This window comes from Corapipo altera, unplaced genomic scaffold (assembly GCF_003945725.1).
Source record: "Corapipo altera isolate COAL_440 unplaced genomic scaffold, ASM394572v1 49, whole genome shotgun sequence".
NCBI lineage: Eukaryota > Metazoa > Chordata > Aves > Passeriformes > Pipridae > Corapipo > Corapipo altera.
The window spans coordinates 6,696,292-6,712,651 of NW_020884879.1; the positions used below are offsets into that span (position 1 = coordinate 6,696,292).

The 16,360-nt window shown below is 40.8% G+C and overlaps 1 protein-coding gene across 2 annotated transcripts in view; it reads right to left on the reverse strand.

Moving 5' to 3' along the window:
• The window catches only part of LOC113945098 (ethanolaminephosphotransferase 1-like), a 55,523-nt gene extending 39,675 nt beyond the window's left edge, over positions 1-15,848 (reverse strand). The window contains exons 1-2 of one of the 2 annotated variants that reach the window (XM_027638944.1): positions 15,751-15,848; positions 1,976-2,044 (exon numbers count right to left, since the gene is read on the reverse strand). In XM_027638944.1, coding sequence (XP_027494745.1) covers positions 1,976-2,044; positions 15,751-15,807 — 126 coding nt within the window. In that variant the 5' untranslated portion in view covers positions 15,808-15,848. Of the gene's footprint in view, positions 1-1,975; positions 2,045-8,039; positions 8,111-15,750 lie in introns of those variants that run through there. The other variant, XM_027638945.1, reaches the window with a different exon arrangement.
• Positions 15,849-16,360: the final 512 nt, after the last annotated feature.

Genomic DNA, 16,360 nt, shown 5'->3' on the forward strand with positions numbered 1-16,360 from the left:
ATGGAAAAACTGCCATGAACAGGAGTTTGTTCTCTACATCACAGGATATTATAGTCTAGGGTACACTCATAGCTCAGCTATAATGCTTACAATAGGTACAAGCTACCCAAAAAAAAATAAAAGTATTCAAAGCTTCTCCTAAAACTAAGATATAATTTATTAAGATATCACTGGTGTACTTGCACTTCAAGAGAAAATAGTATTTTGGCGATCAGACGAGCAGAATTTTCTTGAACTGAGTTTGGAATAACAGTTACTGCCACATCTGGTTTCAGTATCTAGCCAGGAATAAAACCATTATAGCAACAATTTTGGTGCTCTCCCAGTTCTCATTTTTATCTCTAAGAGCAATCTCCATTACATACTCTTTTCCTCTGCTGCTGTGCATTGCCAGCTCCTCTGCAGGACTCTGATTCTACATGGCAGTATCTTCTAACATTAGAATGACTACTTCTACAAAAGCTGAAAGCGATATAGTTTCCCTTTAAATCCTTACAATGCATCACTGAGAATTATTCTGTAACACTCTTGCACCAGAAGGCAAGGTAGAACATTCAGTGCTGTATCTTCAGTATTCAAACCAAATGGCAAAGTACAGACAGCACCCACCCCAGTCTTTGATTTCGTACTCAGATCTCCCAACTTTTGAAACAGGTTTTCAGTCCTTCGCTCTGGTTTGGGTTCTCCTTCAGAGAGAAGAGAACTAAATCATGCTCATCTAAAACTCAATGAGGTTTAAAAAAATCTAGAGGCCACACTTTTTATGAGTTCTATCACCTTATGCTACATGGGCACATTCAAGAATGCTCCTTTTCCTCTCGTAGAATGCTGCAACCGTTAGAAGAACTTATCTCCAAAGGAAGTTTTGTGTTGCAATACACCTCCTTCAATCCGAGAGCAGATGAATGCCCATGGATTTCCTAAACCAAAGTGCAAGTGCACAGTAAAGCCTCTGTTCATCTCCTGTGCCAGACTGCAGAGTGCTGGAGGGGCTTTTCTGCCTCACTGTTTTCCTCAATAGTATGATGGGAATGAAAACAGTCTCTGAACTGAATTACTGAATTCAGTGTCACATCTTTGAATTGCTTTTTACTCATACATGTTTGGGTTAGTTTTTAATTCTTAAGTTAGGACATATAAACACTTTTCATTAAATTATCTTGAAATTATAAATGAGAGACTATGATTTTCCTGCTGTATTAAGAATAACACCCTTATTACAGAATCCAGAGATGGCAGATCCAACAGCACTCTGACCATGTACATCCATTTTTGTTAGTACAAAGCTTTATTTTCAAGTCTGCTCCAATCTAAATATCTCCTGTAACAAGGCAGATGCCGAAATCATTGCTTTCTTGGAGATAATAAAGTTCATATTTATTTGAGATAAAGAGTTTGGGTTTTTTGGCCAACAACAGCACAACTAATTGTGAGCAGTTTATTTTTAGAAACTGCAGATCGTAATCCGTTCAAGAGATGGCATCTTCCAATCGTTATGGTTATCATGGTAACTGCTCTCATTTTCAGCTTCTTAAAGAAATGCCTTGCTCCCTCAAGCAAGTACCCTTGGGAGAAAATGAGACAGCACTTGCATAAAATCATATGCACAGCACAGAGATAAAGCCATGCTGTTGTTAGGCGGCATATGCTGCACAAAAATAATGTGTAGTAAATAAACCCCTTCATGTCTGCAAAGCTGTTTAATGAGAGATGTAATAATGAAAGATGTAGAAAAGAAATGGATGCCTTTTCTATAGCAATCAGAAAAAAATAAGTAAACCTTTTTTTTAAAAAAAAAAAAATCTCAAAATAACATACTCATATAAACAGGTATACATCCTGCAACATTTATTTTCTTTTATCAGATGCCCTAATTTCAGCTTTATTAATCAATATTTTTAAATGAAAATACATGATGTATTTAAAACAAATTCTTATATTAACATGTGAAGTTTTTATTAAATAAAATTCTTACCTTAATAATTTTGTTCCAGATGGGCTGCATAATATACACAGATAAAGGATTTGTATCCACAGCACTGTACTGTGAGGAAAAAGCAAACATGTTAAACAAAGCACTGAACAATGCTTATTTTTTCAGCATCTAAGAGCAATCACTCTGAGTGTGACTGGTGTAAATTTATTTTGTTCTGATGACCATTCATACAGGTTTAATTTAATTTAAAAGCACTGGCCTGGTTTACACTTACCCTATTAGTAACCCCATGTACTAACACAAAGGTTTAGGCTTGTGAACTGGCAAACAGCTCTGCAGTCACATTTTACTGCTAAATTCTTATGAATTTTACAAGTTATCCAATAAGAGTCTGCATTTCTACCATATTTTGGATTTAATTTACTTGCACTACCACTCATACACAGTCTGAGCAGTGGTTCCTTGCTAGTATTAGGATAGATAGTGCATATGGAATATGTTCATAAGTAGAATATTATCTTGCAGAGATACAAAGCTTTTGTCATAGCAACACAGTTGCATTTGCACTACACTAATTCATGTAAGGCAATGTTATTATAAAAATAAGCCTAAAATAGCACAGTCCATTACCACAATAAAATTTTCCCATTGCACAGACTTGTAAATATATTTTATGTGTTTAAAATTCTAACAGGTATATATCTGTACCTTCTGCAAACAAAATATTTCAGAAATCCAACCCCACCCCAAATTGCTGGTGTCTGCTTTTTCCTCAGAAAGCAGTATCAAGTTTTATCCTGCCTTGAGACTGCAGAACACAGAATCAGAACAACCCCCAGAAGAATGATTTTAACTGACAATACCACTCGCAATCATGTTCTTGAGCCCCGGCAGGTCCGCAGTCGAAGAAGTTATCCATCATTGGGGTGAAACACGTAATTATTTCAGAAATTCTAGGACTTTGAAAGTGCATATGTTGCTTAACGTTGTTAGCATGATGCATATGACTCACATAAATCTTCAGATATATCTATATATACCATTGTCCAAACATCGTGTGCAGACAATGGGAACAAAATAGGGATGTGTTAGACCACAGGTTGACAAAGGTGTTCACATGCAGAAGAGCTGATGACAAAGAGTCTTTCGTTTCACATAACTCCAGCTGACAGTTAACTGTTCTCTCTTATATATAGTTAATTTATTGACCTCTCTTAGCCAACTACCCTTTGGATAAGATTGCACTCTGGAAGTACTTGTTTCAAGTCGCTAATTATCAAAGCAGCCTAGACACTTTTCTTAAACTTAAGACACCTTTTAGGTGACTGAAGTCTAGCAAGATTAATTTTGGTTTCAGTATCCCTATCTCCAAGCTTTTCCATACACACCTAACTTGCACACGTGGGAGCTAACAGCTTCCAGCGGACAAATGCAAGTGGATCAAAAGATTGATGAAGCATGCCTCAGGTTTTGCATGCACAGTCTATGACTTTGCATCTCATCTTTCTCAGGGTATCAGCCTATGGAATGTTTAAGAACTCTTAAGAACTTTTTCTATGCATACAAAGGATATGTTTTAATTACCTTCCAGAGAAAACAAAGTATTCAGATAATTATTTTGTGATTTGTGGTTAAGTTTAAATCATGATCATAAATACAGCATTCTTGTAAATTTGTTTTAATACCCTGCTTTGTTCTGCTCCCAAGAAGCTGCTAACCTCAAGGCCACGAAATCCTCAGGAGTTTAATGTTCATGTCTGCTCAGAAAAGCAAAGCACTGAGTAACATGCTCACGGTATGATCAGTGAACACAAATGCAAGAGTGCACTGAGCCTTATGTAAAAACAGTACTGCCATTTGCTATTGTGTAATTCTGTCCTTTTCGGGGCACTTTTAATAAAAGGTAGAAAGGAAGAAGAGGATAAGCCTGTTAGAGGTTTTTAAGTGCAAGATTGATACAAGTACTAAGCATTTCTGCCCTAGAAAAGGGAACTTGATTGTCCTTGTACAGAGAAGAAGGACTTGGAATAATCAGAAAGTTTCTGTCAATTACATTTGAAAGAAATTGTAATAGTTGGGAGGGAAGAGCAGTAGTGAGGGAATAGGAAAAATGGCATTAATTGACTCCGTCTTACTCCCAAGTTTAAAAATTCTTCTGCTTGTTTTGTTTTGGAGTTTTTTCTCAATAGCTAAAACCTCCTTGAAAGCCATCTGCTTTCCCTCGTAGTGTTAATAATGGTTTCTAGTAGAGCTGGAAATGAGAATACAGACACCAGACACGCACACATGGATGTTGATTCAAGCAGCACATGTGAGATGTGCTTTTTACTCTGTGTTCCTGCATTTTAATCTCCATCCAGGGGATCCAATACAGCATCAAGTTTGTACTGGTCAGTTCTGTCAGAGCAGAGAGGAAACATGAGAATATCAGGAGGAAGGTGGAAAAAAAGGAATAAACAGTTAAGAAAAGTAAGAGTAAGGAAAGAAAAGTAATTGAGAAAAACGAGAGAAAGAAAAATGAGCCAAAGCAAAGGTTTGGCTACACAGAAGAAAGACAACCATTCTGAAGTGGCAGAGCAGAGCCAAACATCTGAGGGCAAAAGCACTCGCAGTGACCAAGGTCTGCACTGCTGAATATAAATGGTACCTTCTGACTCACATCCACACAGCTTAGAAATACCTCCCCTTATTTCAAACTGGTCACATCCACACCGCACAGCATGTGCTGGACGGATGTTCGACCTCCTCATCTGGCCCTGCACACCTAACACATTATTAGGACTGAACACACTTTAGTTCAAAGTATCTGAAGCAATCTGGAGACTACATTGAAACCCAGCAACATGGCATGTTCAGAGTATGGAAGTGAGCACTGTGTGTTGCACATGTTCACAAATCCAAACACTCATGCTGGAAGAGTGCTGAAGGACGGTGAAAGCCAAAAATGGTGTGCACTGCCTCCAGAATGGACTATTCCCAAAACAAAGCCTAGTTATTGTCTTGAGGAGACTTTGGAGAAAAAAACAAAGCAGAAGAACGGGTAGTGAGCTAACCATTAATCAGAGCAGACAGTTGGATCTTCATTGGACTCCCTAGTCCTCTCCAGCCTTGCATTGTGGAAGTATCCCAAGAATAAAATTTTGGAATTACTACAAGTAAGAGAAAAATATAAAGCATGTCTACACAAATTTCAGAGTCAGGAGAGAAAGCAAATCCCAAGAAATGTAGTTGCATAACTGCTAGGACATAGTTACTTCAAGTCAAATTGCTTCTTATGCTAACAGACTATTCCTTTCCTGTACTTAAATTATCTTTTCCCAGATAGCACCATATTGTGTCACACAGTCATATACATTCAGAGATACAGAGTCAAACTGCTGTGAATTGTTTATATTTTAACTGCTGGCATCAAAATGGTTCTGTAGGTTTTAGTTTTGTATTAGTAGCAACAAATTTGCTACAATTCACATTCCTGCCCAGAAAATAGTGAATTTTAGTTTTTCATTGACTTCGTGAATCACATGATTTATTATCTCTGTTGAAAATGCTGGGAGACTGAGGCACATGTGGGCTGTAATTCACCCTATGGCTGGAGAATAGAGCAAAGAATAGAGCCCCAGTAGTGTTAGTGGTGTCATATTTATATACATAATTTCAGTATAAGCAATATTGATTTATTCATACAAAGTCTGCTCATATTAACTCAATTTTATATTTGTGTTGACTTCTACAAAAGCCTTTAAAAATGTAGAGGCTGAAAGCTTCTTTCCCAGACAAATTAATGTTTAAAACAGCTATATATCAGGCAGTAATAATGGTTTAGGTTGCAGTATATTGAAATATATAGTTCTGTGATTGCTTGAGTATTTCATATGAAGTTAGATGCCTATTATGGAAGAATACACTAGCTGTCCTGTTCCATGTTTCCACAGGGAAAACCTGACAACCATCTAATGACAACATAAGGACTTGAATGAAGAACATAAATATTGGAAAACATGTCCTTTTCCTGCAAGCAAACTCAGTTGGGGCAGGCACATGTATGGAAGAGCCACGGTTGTACTCATGTGCTGACGGTCTAACAACTCAGTGGTCCTGCAGGCCTGGGGAATCTCCTCTTATATCAAGCAGAGAATCAATATATCAAAAGGAAAAGAGGTAAAACTGTGGTCTTTAAACAAGTGATATATTGAAAATAACTCCTCTTCAGAGTGTTTTCCAAGATATGTGCATGATGGTGTATTTCAACAATACCACCCGGACATCTAATGATCACTTCTCCAACACATGTAAGTGATGAGCTTGCCATCATCTGGCCTATAAGCAGAGACCTACATCACTGATGGAAAATTTTGAGGGATCTGCTGATGGAAAATATTCGAAAAATTGACTTCCACAGCATATATTTGAAATAAAATCAGAAAGTATTTCAGCAAGTGCTGAGGTTTTACTGTCTACCATGCATGGCTCAGTTACCCCTCCCAGGGCCAGCACAGCACAGATGGTCCCTTCCTTTAGTGCCCATGGGCAGAGGCTTCTGGTGCTGAAGGCAGTGACTGGGTCCCAGCCCTGGGAGTTTTTGGCTCTGATTATGGGACAGGACAGGCTGCCAGGCCCGCCTTGCCCTGCTGCCTTGGGGCTCCCACTGCCCCCAGTCATCATGGCATCGACAGCTACCATCACCTTCCTGTGGCTTCTTTTATCACATCTCCTCTCCGATTACACAATTTCACAACACCTGTGTTTTCTAAATGACAGACAAGGGAATAGGAGGCATGACAGTGGATTCTCTTTTGCACAAGATAAGTTTTTTGTGGTTTTGAAAGCTGCAAAATGACCCTCCCAATCCAGGGAATGAATCAGTCACTACTTAAGAGTGGGAAATTACTCTTCTGGGTAACTTCTTACGCAACATGAACTTGAATTCTGTGGTATCTTACACTTCTGGAATCATAAAAAAATTAAAGAAAATACTGAATACTGGCACATCTGGTAACAATTTTCCATTCATCTTTCAGATTCCTAGAATACATTAAACACATGGAGTTTAATTCTAGTTTACATATGTTTTTACAGGTTTGTAGATATTATGAGACACAGTTTTGAGTTTTAAAAAAAGCCTCACAAGGGGAAAGAAGAGAATCACAGTATAAACAAAAGAGTTACACAACACTGTGGATGCCAAATGAATTCAAAATGTTCAGCAGTTTAAAAGCGCTGATATATTCCAAAACACAATCCTGTTATTTCTAATAATAAAATTGCTTTACATTACATCATCATTTAGTTAATTATTCATAAATAATGGCTTGGATTTTGTATCTCCTACTGTTTAAATAGTTTGGACTACCCTGCCTTTCCTCCTATCCATATGTTTGTTTGTTTTATTAAGTCACCAATATCTAAGTCCAGGAGTTATAAATCCTTAAGACATCTAGGTTTGAAGCATATAACACACACGTAGAAACTAAAGAACAGGATTTGTAATTTATCCTGGCAAAGAGTAGGTGGTGGAGGGCATGTAATTGCATACTCAGATGCAAACACTTGTCTCCTTGGGCTCTGAGGTTGTGGACTCTGTTACCTGATGGTTGTGCTGTGTGTACTAGGGCTGGATGTAGCTGCACTGTGAAGGAAGAGGCTGCTCAAAGTGGCCTCCTGAGCAGTTCTCTCCCTGACTTTGCTCCCTTCAATTCCATTAGCCTATGCATATCTACAGCTAGGAAATATGGTTATATTTTCCTGCCATCTGGTACTATTCCTAGCAAATACTTGAAACCCAGTGTCATGGTTTGGGCAATTCAACAATTCTGATTGGTATTACTAAGTCATCATGAAGCTGTTATTATATAAACTGTATTACTTAACATACATATTACAAAAAATATAAAATAAAATGTATTACATAAAAGCTGTCCTGGGGATGCTTTGTTGCAAAGGTATACTTATGATTCAGACCTCCTCATTTTCAGGAATCCTGACACAGTCATTGACCATAGGTCATAGCTGTTTGCCTGATGGAAGTATGTATGAACCCATGTCCATGAGGTCATGGCACACATATTGCTGTGGGTCAAGACAGGATGCTCTTAGGGAGTCGTACCTGCTAGCGGGGCACATCCCCTTGCTTTGCAGAGCTGTGTCCTTCCCTTAAGATCACAGAGTCATGGATTTGGATCACAGAATCATTCGGGTCAGCAGGTACCTCATAAGGTCTCCCCCTTTTCAAAGTAGGTTCAGCCAGGAGCTCAAACCAAGTGCTTGGTGCTTTATCCAGCTGGGCCTTGGAAAGCTCCAAGGTTGGTGACTGCTGGACAACCTGTGCCACAGCTTCACTGTATTCTTGAGGAAAACTTTCTCCTTATAGGTCGCATGAAGATACCCTGATTCAGTTCATGCCTGCTGCCTGTGATCTTCCCACTGTGCACAATTACAAAGAGCCTGACTTCATCCTTCCAAGGACCACCCCATAGGTACTAGGGGGCTGCTGCCTGGAGGCATCTCCTCCCCAGGTAAAATAGGCCCCAAGTCTGCAGCCTCTCCTCACAGGACAAATGCTTCAGCCCCAACTACTCTGGTGGCCTCCACCGAACTTCCTCCAGTTTTTCTTGAATTGGAGACCCAAAACTGGACACAGTATTCTAGATTTAGGCTAGTAAAGGTGGGTAATTACTTCTCCCTTTACTAATGGGCCATGTTACTGTTAATACAACCCAGGATGCTGTTGACCTTCTCTGCTGCCAGGGCACACTGAGGGCTCATGTTCAGCTTCCTGATTACCACAATCCCATTCACCAGGAGTAAAGGGCTGATGATGACAGATTTGCTGACTAGCTATTCTTGAAATCTGAGATCTATGAGAGACATCAGAGACTCAATACAATTGCAAGAGGAGCACATTTTGAGGCAAGAAGTCATTATGTGCTGGTCCCAACAGGGAGGTTCTTGTTCACCGTGTGAGACTAAATAAAGATTGGATTCTTTACTGATAGGACCGTAAGCACCCAGACCAGGGAGAGGTGGAGAGTCAGTGGAACTGGAAGTCGGCAATCATTTTTCAATCAACAGTAGTTATATTAAGGATGCTGCCTAATTTGTCTTCAGGAAAAGGTTTTGCTTAGTGAGACACATTCAAACACTTAACAACAAAGCCAAAATAACTACACAGAGCACAGAAACATGATTAAATATTGAGCAAGTGATAGATAACAGAAGGCAGTTGCACATGTGCTGCTCCAAAGGGACAAAGGTAGAGGCTGGCCCAGATTGGCAAAAGTATAAATCCTACTAAAACCAAAACCTGCATACTCTTAAGGAACTGCACAAAATGACTGTAAACTACTGCCATCCAAAGAAGCTCAAACATAGCAAGGAAGTTGATTTTTATGGTTTTTGGGTTTTTTTCATAGACTGGTCTTCTACAGTTGGTAAAAGGAAACAACATCAGGATTCTATGCATGTGCAAACATGTATGTGCCAGCAGCCCTTTAAAGATCAAACAGTACAATAAATTCCCATGCAGCTGGAGATCTGCTAGAGTGTGTACCTAAATCCCTCGGGAAACCAAAGAAACTGCTCGACGCCCAGAAGGTCAGGCAGATTAAAAGTGGGTTGTAGTTCTATACAGAACAGAGGTTCTATACCACATACAAAAAACAGTTGTGTTATCCAGTATCCTGATGCACAAGAGAGGAGATACTTCACAGAAAGATTCTTCCCCCTATAAAACAACCCTTACAAGAAGGGTTCGCCTAGATTTAAAACAAATAATCCACATCGAAATCACAGATACATCTTTGCAATTAGCCTTCTATTAAAACACAGATGAATAAACAAAAATACATGTAAATACATAAATGTGTATACATGCATATCCTACACATAAAAATCCAATAAGCATTTCAGAACACTAACATCTCTTGATAAAGCAAGAAAATGAAACTATGTGGTTGGTAGTTGCACTTTCATGATATTCAACAAGGCATACAACTCTTTATATTGAGTGTTTTTGTCCTAAAAGTGATCTAATGAACCTTTGTAAAGTCATGGGCTTAATATTGCACTCAAAACTGTGTACAGTAACACCATCATTAGAAAAAAAGTCCTTCGGCAAGTAATATCAAATGCAGCATCTCTGTGATGTGATTTCATTATGTTGTTGGCTCATTAGCATATGATGTGTAGAAGGAAGATAATGATTACAGAGCTCCTGAACTTCTACATTATGTCAGCTACCATTACAACAGGACAAGACTAAGAGGTAGTGTGTGCACAGACATGGTCTTTCAGGTATTCAGTTGGCCCACAACTCTGACACACCAGTACAAGTGACAAAAAATATAAAAGTAATGAATTATTTGATTTATTTCACATATGATTTAACAACATTTAATTTCAACCCCAGCCTTCCAATCCATCAAAGTAACATGAAGAAGAAAGACTACAAGATTTTATATGCAGAGCAGTGTTGACTCACTGTTTCACAGGACCTGGAAAACCCTAGTTTTCACTGCCTCAAGTATTCAAGGACTTTATTAAACTGCAGTGGTTTGAAAAATCTAACTATAGCAAATAAAACTGGTAACTGTCTTCAAATAATATTTGGAATTAAAAATTAGGGAAAAAACCCTAAAAATACTATCTGCAAAAACACTATGTAATAATCACGTAATGAATGTACTCAACATAGATAAAACTGTCCAAATGCAATCATGAACACTATTAACTGTGTCCTAAAATGTTTCAGATAAACATGCAAACGAGAGTCTTCTATCCTAAATTTTCAATATCATGTGAACTTATTGTGCCACTGGAGTCGAAAACAAAACTCCTGTTCAACAAAGGTGAGCAGAACCCATTATGTTTCTAAATCTCATAGTTACACAGGTAGCCTTGGAAAAGCATAAAGGCTTCACAGAAATCCAGTCTTGTATCTGGATGAATCCTGAACTTCCAGACAGGAACTCACTAGATTATACTCAACACTCTTTGCTCTTTTGGTGTAAGTCAGTATAAGAGAAACAATCAAGCCTTGAAACATGATCATCATACATCTGATCTGGTTTCTCTAATCTACCAAAATGAGGGCTGGGATGTAATTTGAGAGGTCTTCTAGTCCAGCACATTTACCTAATGCAGGATCATGTTCAGTATATATTAAGGAAGCAGATCAAGTTACCATGAGGTAATGAGCCAATTGCTTGTGATAAACGACCATGCTGGCACACTAAAAGAGAATACATAATTCAAAACTTTGCTAAAAAAGGCGTCAGCAACTGTTTATCAGCACTCAACACTAGACTGTTGATCTTCCCTCAGAGAAATCGAACCATTTCTTAAGACTGATAAATGATTGCCCAATCTCTTTAGTACCTGTTCCAGCAAGCCTTATCAACACAGACTGACATAGCAGACACCTTAAATTTCTCTTTGTGCAGCCAAAACTCAGATATTGTCTTTCTTTAAAGAGGCACTCATGAAGACTAACTGGCTGCTAGGCTCTTACTCCCATTGTACTCAGACTGTTTCTCACAGTTCATCTTTTCTAAGCCTCTTAGTATTCATAATGTCATTCTATGGACTGTAAATTGTAGGCCAAAGCAAGCAGGACATATTATTCCACCTGATACCTGATCAGTACATCAGTTACAAAAGTATATTCCTGATCCCCAGGAATCTTTACTGCAGTCCACTGTCTCCTATTTTATGTTCAAAATGTTGATTTTTCTTTCCCCTAGGTGTTTACTGGATTTCTTCATACTCATTTCTGGCCATGGTATCCCCTTTCCAGTAACATTTTAAATCATAACCCTATTCTTCAAAATGCTTTAGTATCATGTGAAAATTTTACAATTTCCTCCCTTCGGTTATTTAATGAAAGTATTGAACTGCAACAGAACTGGGACAGAGAGACAGCTCCGTAGGTAGGATTCCATTTGACAGAACCTCCCACTTTGACAGAGAACTTAAGATTACTCTTTATGTTTCCATTTTACACTGATTTCATCTTATTTACCTCTCACCCCAATCCTCATCCGCTCAGCAAATTACCCTCTAAAAAATGGTTTAGAGGATAAAAACAGCGTTGACAAATTCAGATGAAAATGTGAAATCATAGACCTTAATTTTTAATGTTTTTCTAATTTTTTAAATAATCTTTTCCAAGGCCTAGTTTTTGAGTCAAGCCTCTATAGTCTGCCCTTAGATCACTTTTTTCCTGAAACACGATAAAACATCAAAGTTTTCTGGCTTGGGAAACCTTCATGCACAGGTGTTGTAGAAAAGCTGACTCAAGGCATATTTGCAAGGGAAATCCTAAAACTGAAGTGATGAGAAGATGCAATGGCAACAAGAGCTCACCACTGACATTACTGCATTCTGATCCAAATTCTGCTTTTATCTGTACTCATCACCTGGCTGTCTCAGAACTGCTTGTTTCCAACAGAAACCCAAACAGGGAGAAAAAAGGCAGCTGATTAATTCCACGGGTGCTCCTCTAGAACTGCAGAGTGTTGATAAAATATAAAAGTAGAAATTATATGACCTAAGCTCTACAATAGGAGTTCGTTGCAGCCTTTAGACTGTGTTGCTCCAGATCCCAGGGAATAGCACAAAATCCAAGTATCAGCATCTTCTGCTCTACAGATGCAGCAAATCACCAAGCATGCAACTATCCTGAAATCAGGACCTGTCCACCTGCCCCACAGGAAAGAAGATGGCAGAATTATCACAGCAGCAATAGTGAGAGTTGCATCTGAACTGTCTCATCATCACATCCCCACCCGTTCTCAGCGTGCTTTTAAGCAGTAAAAAGAAAACTCAATCTCTAAATCCCCATTAACATGCAGAATAAACAGGAATAGATTTGTAAAGTGAAATAGCTAGCCCTGAGGATCCAATGTCCATGCTATAATGATCTCAGAAAATTTTACACTAAGCTGATTCCAGTATAATAGTATGGACTGAATGTATTTGGTGTACTTGTGCATTTTTTCTTAGTACAGCTGGTTTAGGTTCATTCAAAGGGAATGCATTTTTATGCTCTGAGGTCACTCTGTGATGTAAACCAAAGCTTGGTAATTGGGGAAAACTTGCTTCAAAAGCATAATTTACATGGACCTGACATGCTAAAGGGTGCTGAAGTCTTTGCATTCATTAAAGGTCTGCCATTCCCTTTGCAAAGAACTGTGCTGGTTTTGTTGCCAAGGCCCTCCTCCAACTGCGAACAGGAGACAGATAGTGCCTGAGACGTACAATTGGGGTATTCATGGCAGAGAAATTAATTCAGCTGTGTGAAAATTTTGAAAATCAAGCAGTACTTTTTTCAAGCCAAATTTGCCTTTACGAAAGGAGTTGATTACACAAATTAGTTTTTTAAGCTGCGTTATGCTCAGCTCCCAGATCAGGTCAGTGGATAAGCTGTGCAAAGTACGGAGGATATTAAGCCACTTATACTGCTGCAAATATAATGCTGCAGTGGGATGTAGAACAGAGACAACACAGATACTGCTACCTAAAGTTTCCCAGGCATGCTTCATGTCCAAAAGCAATACATTGTTTTAGCTCAATATCAAACATATGCTAACAAATCCTTTGAGAGATTACCTATTTCTCCACAAGGCCAGCCCATGTATCCTTCCACAGTACTCCAGAGCCAGGTTCCCCAGGAAACACACTACAGAAATAGCCAGGTGGTTGTAAGAAGAGGTAACCTGTGCGTGCTGGGCACAGTAATCAAGAGTTTAGCGCCTGTTGAGTAGGCAGCAAAGGCAGCAGCAATCTCCTCACAGGAGATGGGAAGCTAGAGGAGCAGGATGCAGTAAGGCTGTAGGTTTGAGGGGAGGAGATGGCAGCCAGAGGGCAACAGGGGTTTGAAGAACATGTCTCAGGCCTGGGAAGTGATGAGAACAAAGTCGTGGTTGTGGTAGCAGCCCTAGGCATGGGAGTGGGAGGGGGAAGAGATTGTGGCAGTGATTAGTGTCTCCTTGCTGCACCCGTTTTGCATTTTTTGAGAACTTTAATCTACTGTGAGCAGCATTTAGGAATGGGCAGAGCTGCTATCAACTGCCAGGTCCTCCTGCAAACTGGAGCACCAGGAAAATGGTGCAGATACCCCACTAGCTCATCTCATGCAGCTGTATTTCTCTGGATGCAACCTGTGACATTTGGATTTAATTATTTCCAGGATGTTCCAATCCTGAGCCACCTCAGGTAATAGAAAATTGACTGATTTCTAAATAAATTTCTGAATAAATTTCTATCTTTCTAAAACCTGTACTTACCATACTTTTTCCAGAACACAATTGAACAGATACTTCTCAAGAGCGCTGGCTGAGTCCTACAGTTAAGAAAATTACCAAATATATTTTACGGCCTTTACAATGCTCTCAAGAAACCAATATACAAAAATAAAATGGTTTGATATGTGATTCTGTCTTTCGTTAATCATTTTCCCTGCAAATCATAAGTATGGCACAATGATTACAAGTTTTTTTAAAAAAAAATGCTATTTTGATTCTTTCCCATCTGCACTTGTTTGAAGCCACTTTCATTCAAGTGATAAGGAAGAACGTAACACAAGTGTTCCTTGTATTTGTACTATGAACTCAAATATTTTAGGAAGGTTACTTAAATAACAACGTCTGTTTATACTAAAAATAGCTTTTTGTTTTCCTGTGGTGATCTCAGTCAAGACTGCGGCTCCACTGTTCAAGCACAGGCCTGTGCAACTTACACCCAGTGGCCAGACACAGCTTGCAGCATGTTTTATCCCACACACACCAGACACACATGAACAGGCTGATACATTTTAATGACTTGCTGGGCAAAACAAGTTCCTAGTAAGCAACCTGGAGAAAGCTCTCGAAGCCACAGTTCCTCCATCATCATTCACCCTGAGGTGAGCAGGCAGAGCTGTTGGCCCAGGGAAGGGCCTGGGAGGAGCTGAGTGTCCTGGGTCCATGCCAGCCCGGGAGGGCACATGGTAAAAGCAAGAAGATGAGAATCATGGGGAGTGAGGGGTAGGGGCTGCCTCGGGAAACAGAACATCAAATAAAAGGTGGAGGCTGGAGTGCCCTACATGCTTTTCATAGGGAGCAGCATGAGTGTGTGCAAACAGGGTGGCATAGCCCATCTCAGAAACCTGCACCTCTACACCTAGAGCAAACCTGGATGATCCCCTGTACTACACCTGCAATGTGCTGGAAACAAAGCCCAGGTTTATCCTAAGTCTGCGACATAACACTGGTAAATCTAAACATCTAATGATTCATCCATTCATTTGAATTCTGCATGCCTGTTATTTGCAAACACAGGGTTTAGTTCAAATTATTGAAATTGGAATTTTTTCCTGGCTTCCTTATTTATTTCTCAGTGCCAGAGCATTCCTGTGTCTGAAGGCTTTGCACGGACCCAGACAAGCACCATCAATGCACTCTTTCTTACAGAAACAGGAGATGCCTCCTAAACCAAGCTGCTCTAAAACAGGCAGGGGTTTTAAAGACGTTGATACTCACTCAAAGCCCAGTCCACTCTGCCTCCACTGAGACCTGCCGCTTCGCGAACACCCAGTTTCTACCCAGGTAACGCACTCTATCAGAGCCGGACCCCGGCCAGGTGCGAGCGGGCACAGGTGGAGATGGGGGACATCCCTGCGGACGCCCCGGCGGCGGAGGGACGGCCCGGCCGGCCGGGGCCGTGGGCAGAACAGGGTTGGACTGCGCGTTCGGCCGCGGCAGAGCGGAGCGCTCCGGAGCCCGGAGACGCCACATCGGGACCACCGTCCGCCCTTCCCGACCCCCGGGGCTGCTCCTCACCTTGTACTGTCGGAAGCCGTCCAGCTGCCGGGCGCTGACATACCGCCACTGCCACATCGCTCCGCCGTGCTCCGCGCCCCGCCGGGAGAGAGGGAGGGAGGGAGGGAGGGATGGGAGGAGGGATGAGGGAGGCGGCGGGGCCGGGGCCAGGGGCGGGCGGAGGGCGGCTCCTCGGCCGCGCCCCCCGGGCTGGACCTGCCCCGCGCTCCGGGCATCAGCGGGGACACCGGCGTCCCGGGGATGCCCGCTGGTGGCGAGCTCTGCCCGGGCGGCTCCCACGGGAGCAGGCGTTTTCCCGCGGCCCCAGGGCGCTTCCCCGGCCTCGGTGCCAATAGCGTGTGTTACACACTTGTAATTTCCGCACGGGACTCGGTACCGGGGACAGCCCGCAGCAGCCTCCCGTGGGCACCGCGAGCCGCAAGACAAGTGATGTTGCAGTATCACCTCCAAACTATTTTTCTGATTACAGGTCTATTAAAGATGCCATATTTATAACGTGCGCGAAGATGTGCCTGTGAAGACGCTACACAAAAGAATGCTGTTTAAGTAGCGTGTTTCAGAAACAGGTAACACTGAGAATTAAGATTTTTGTTGGCATTTCTTTCCTCTC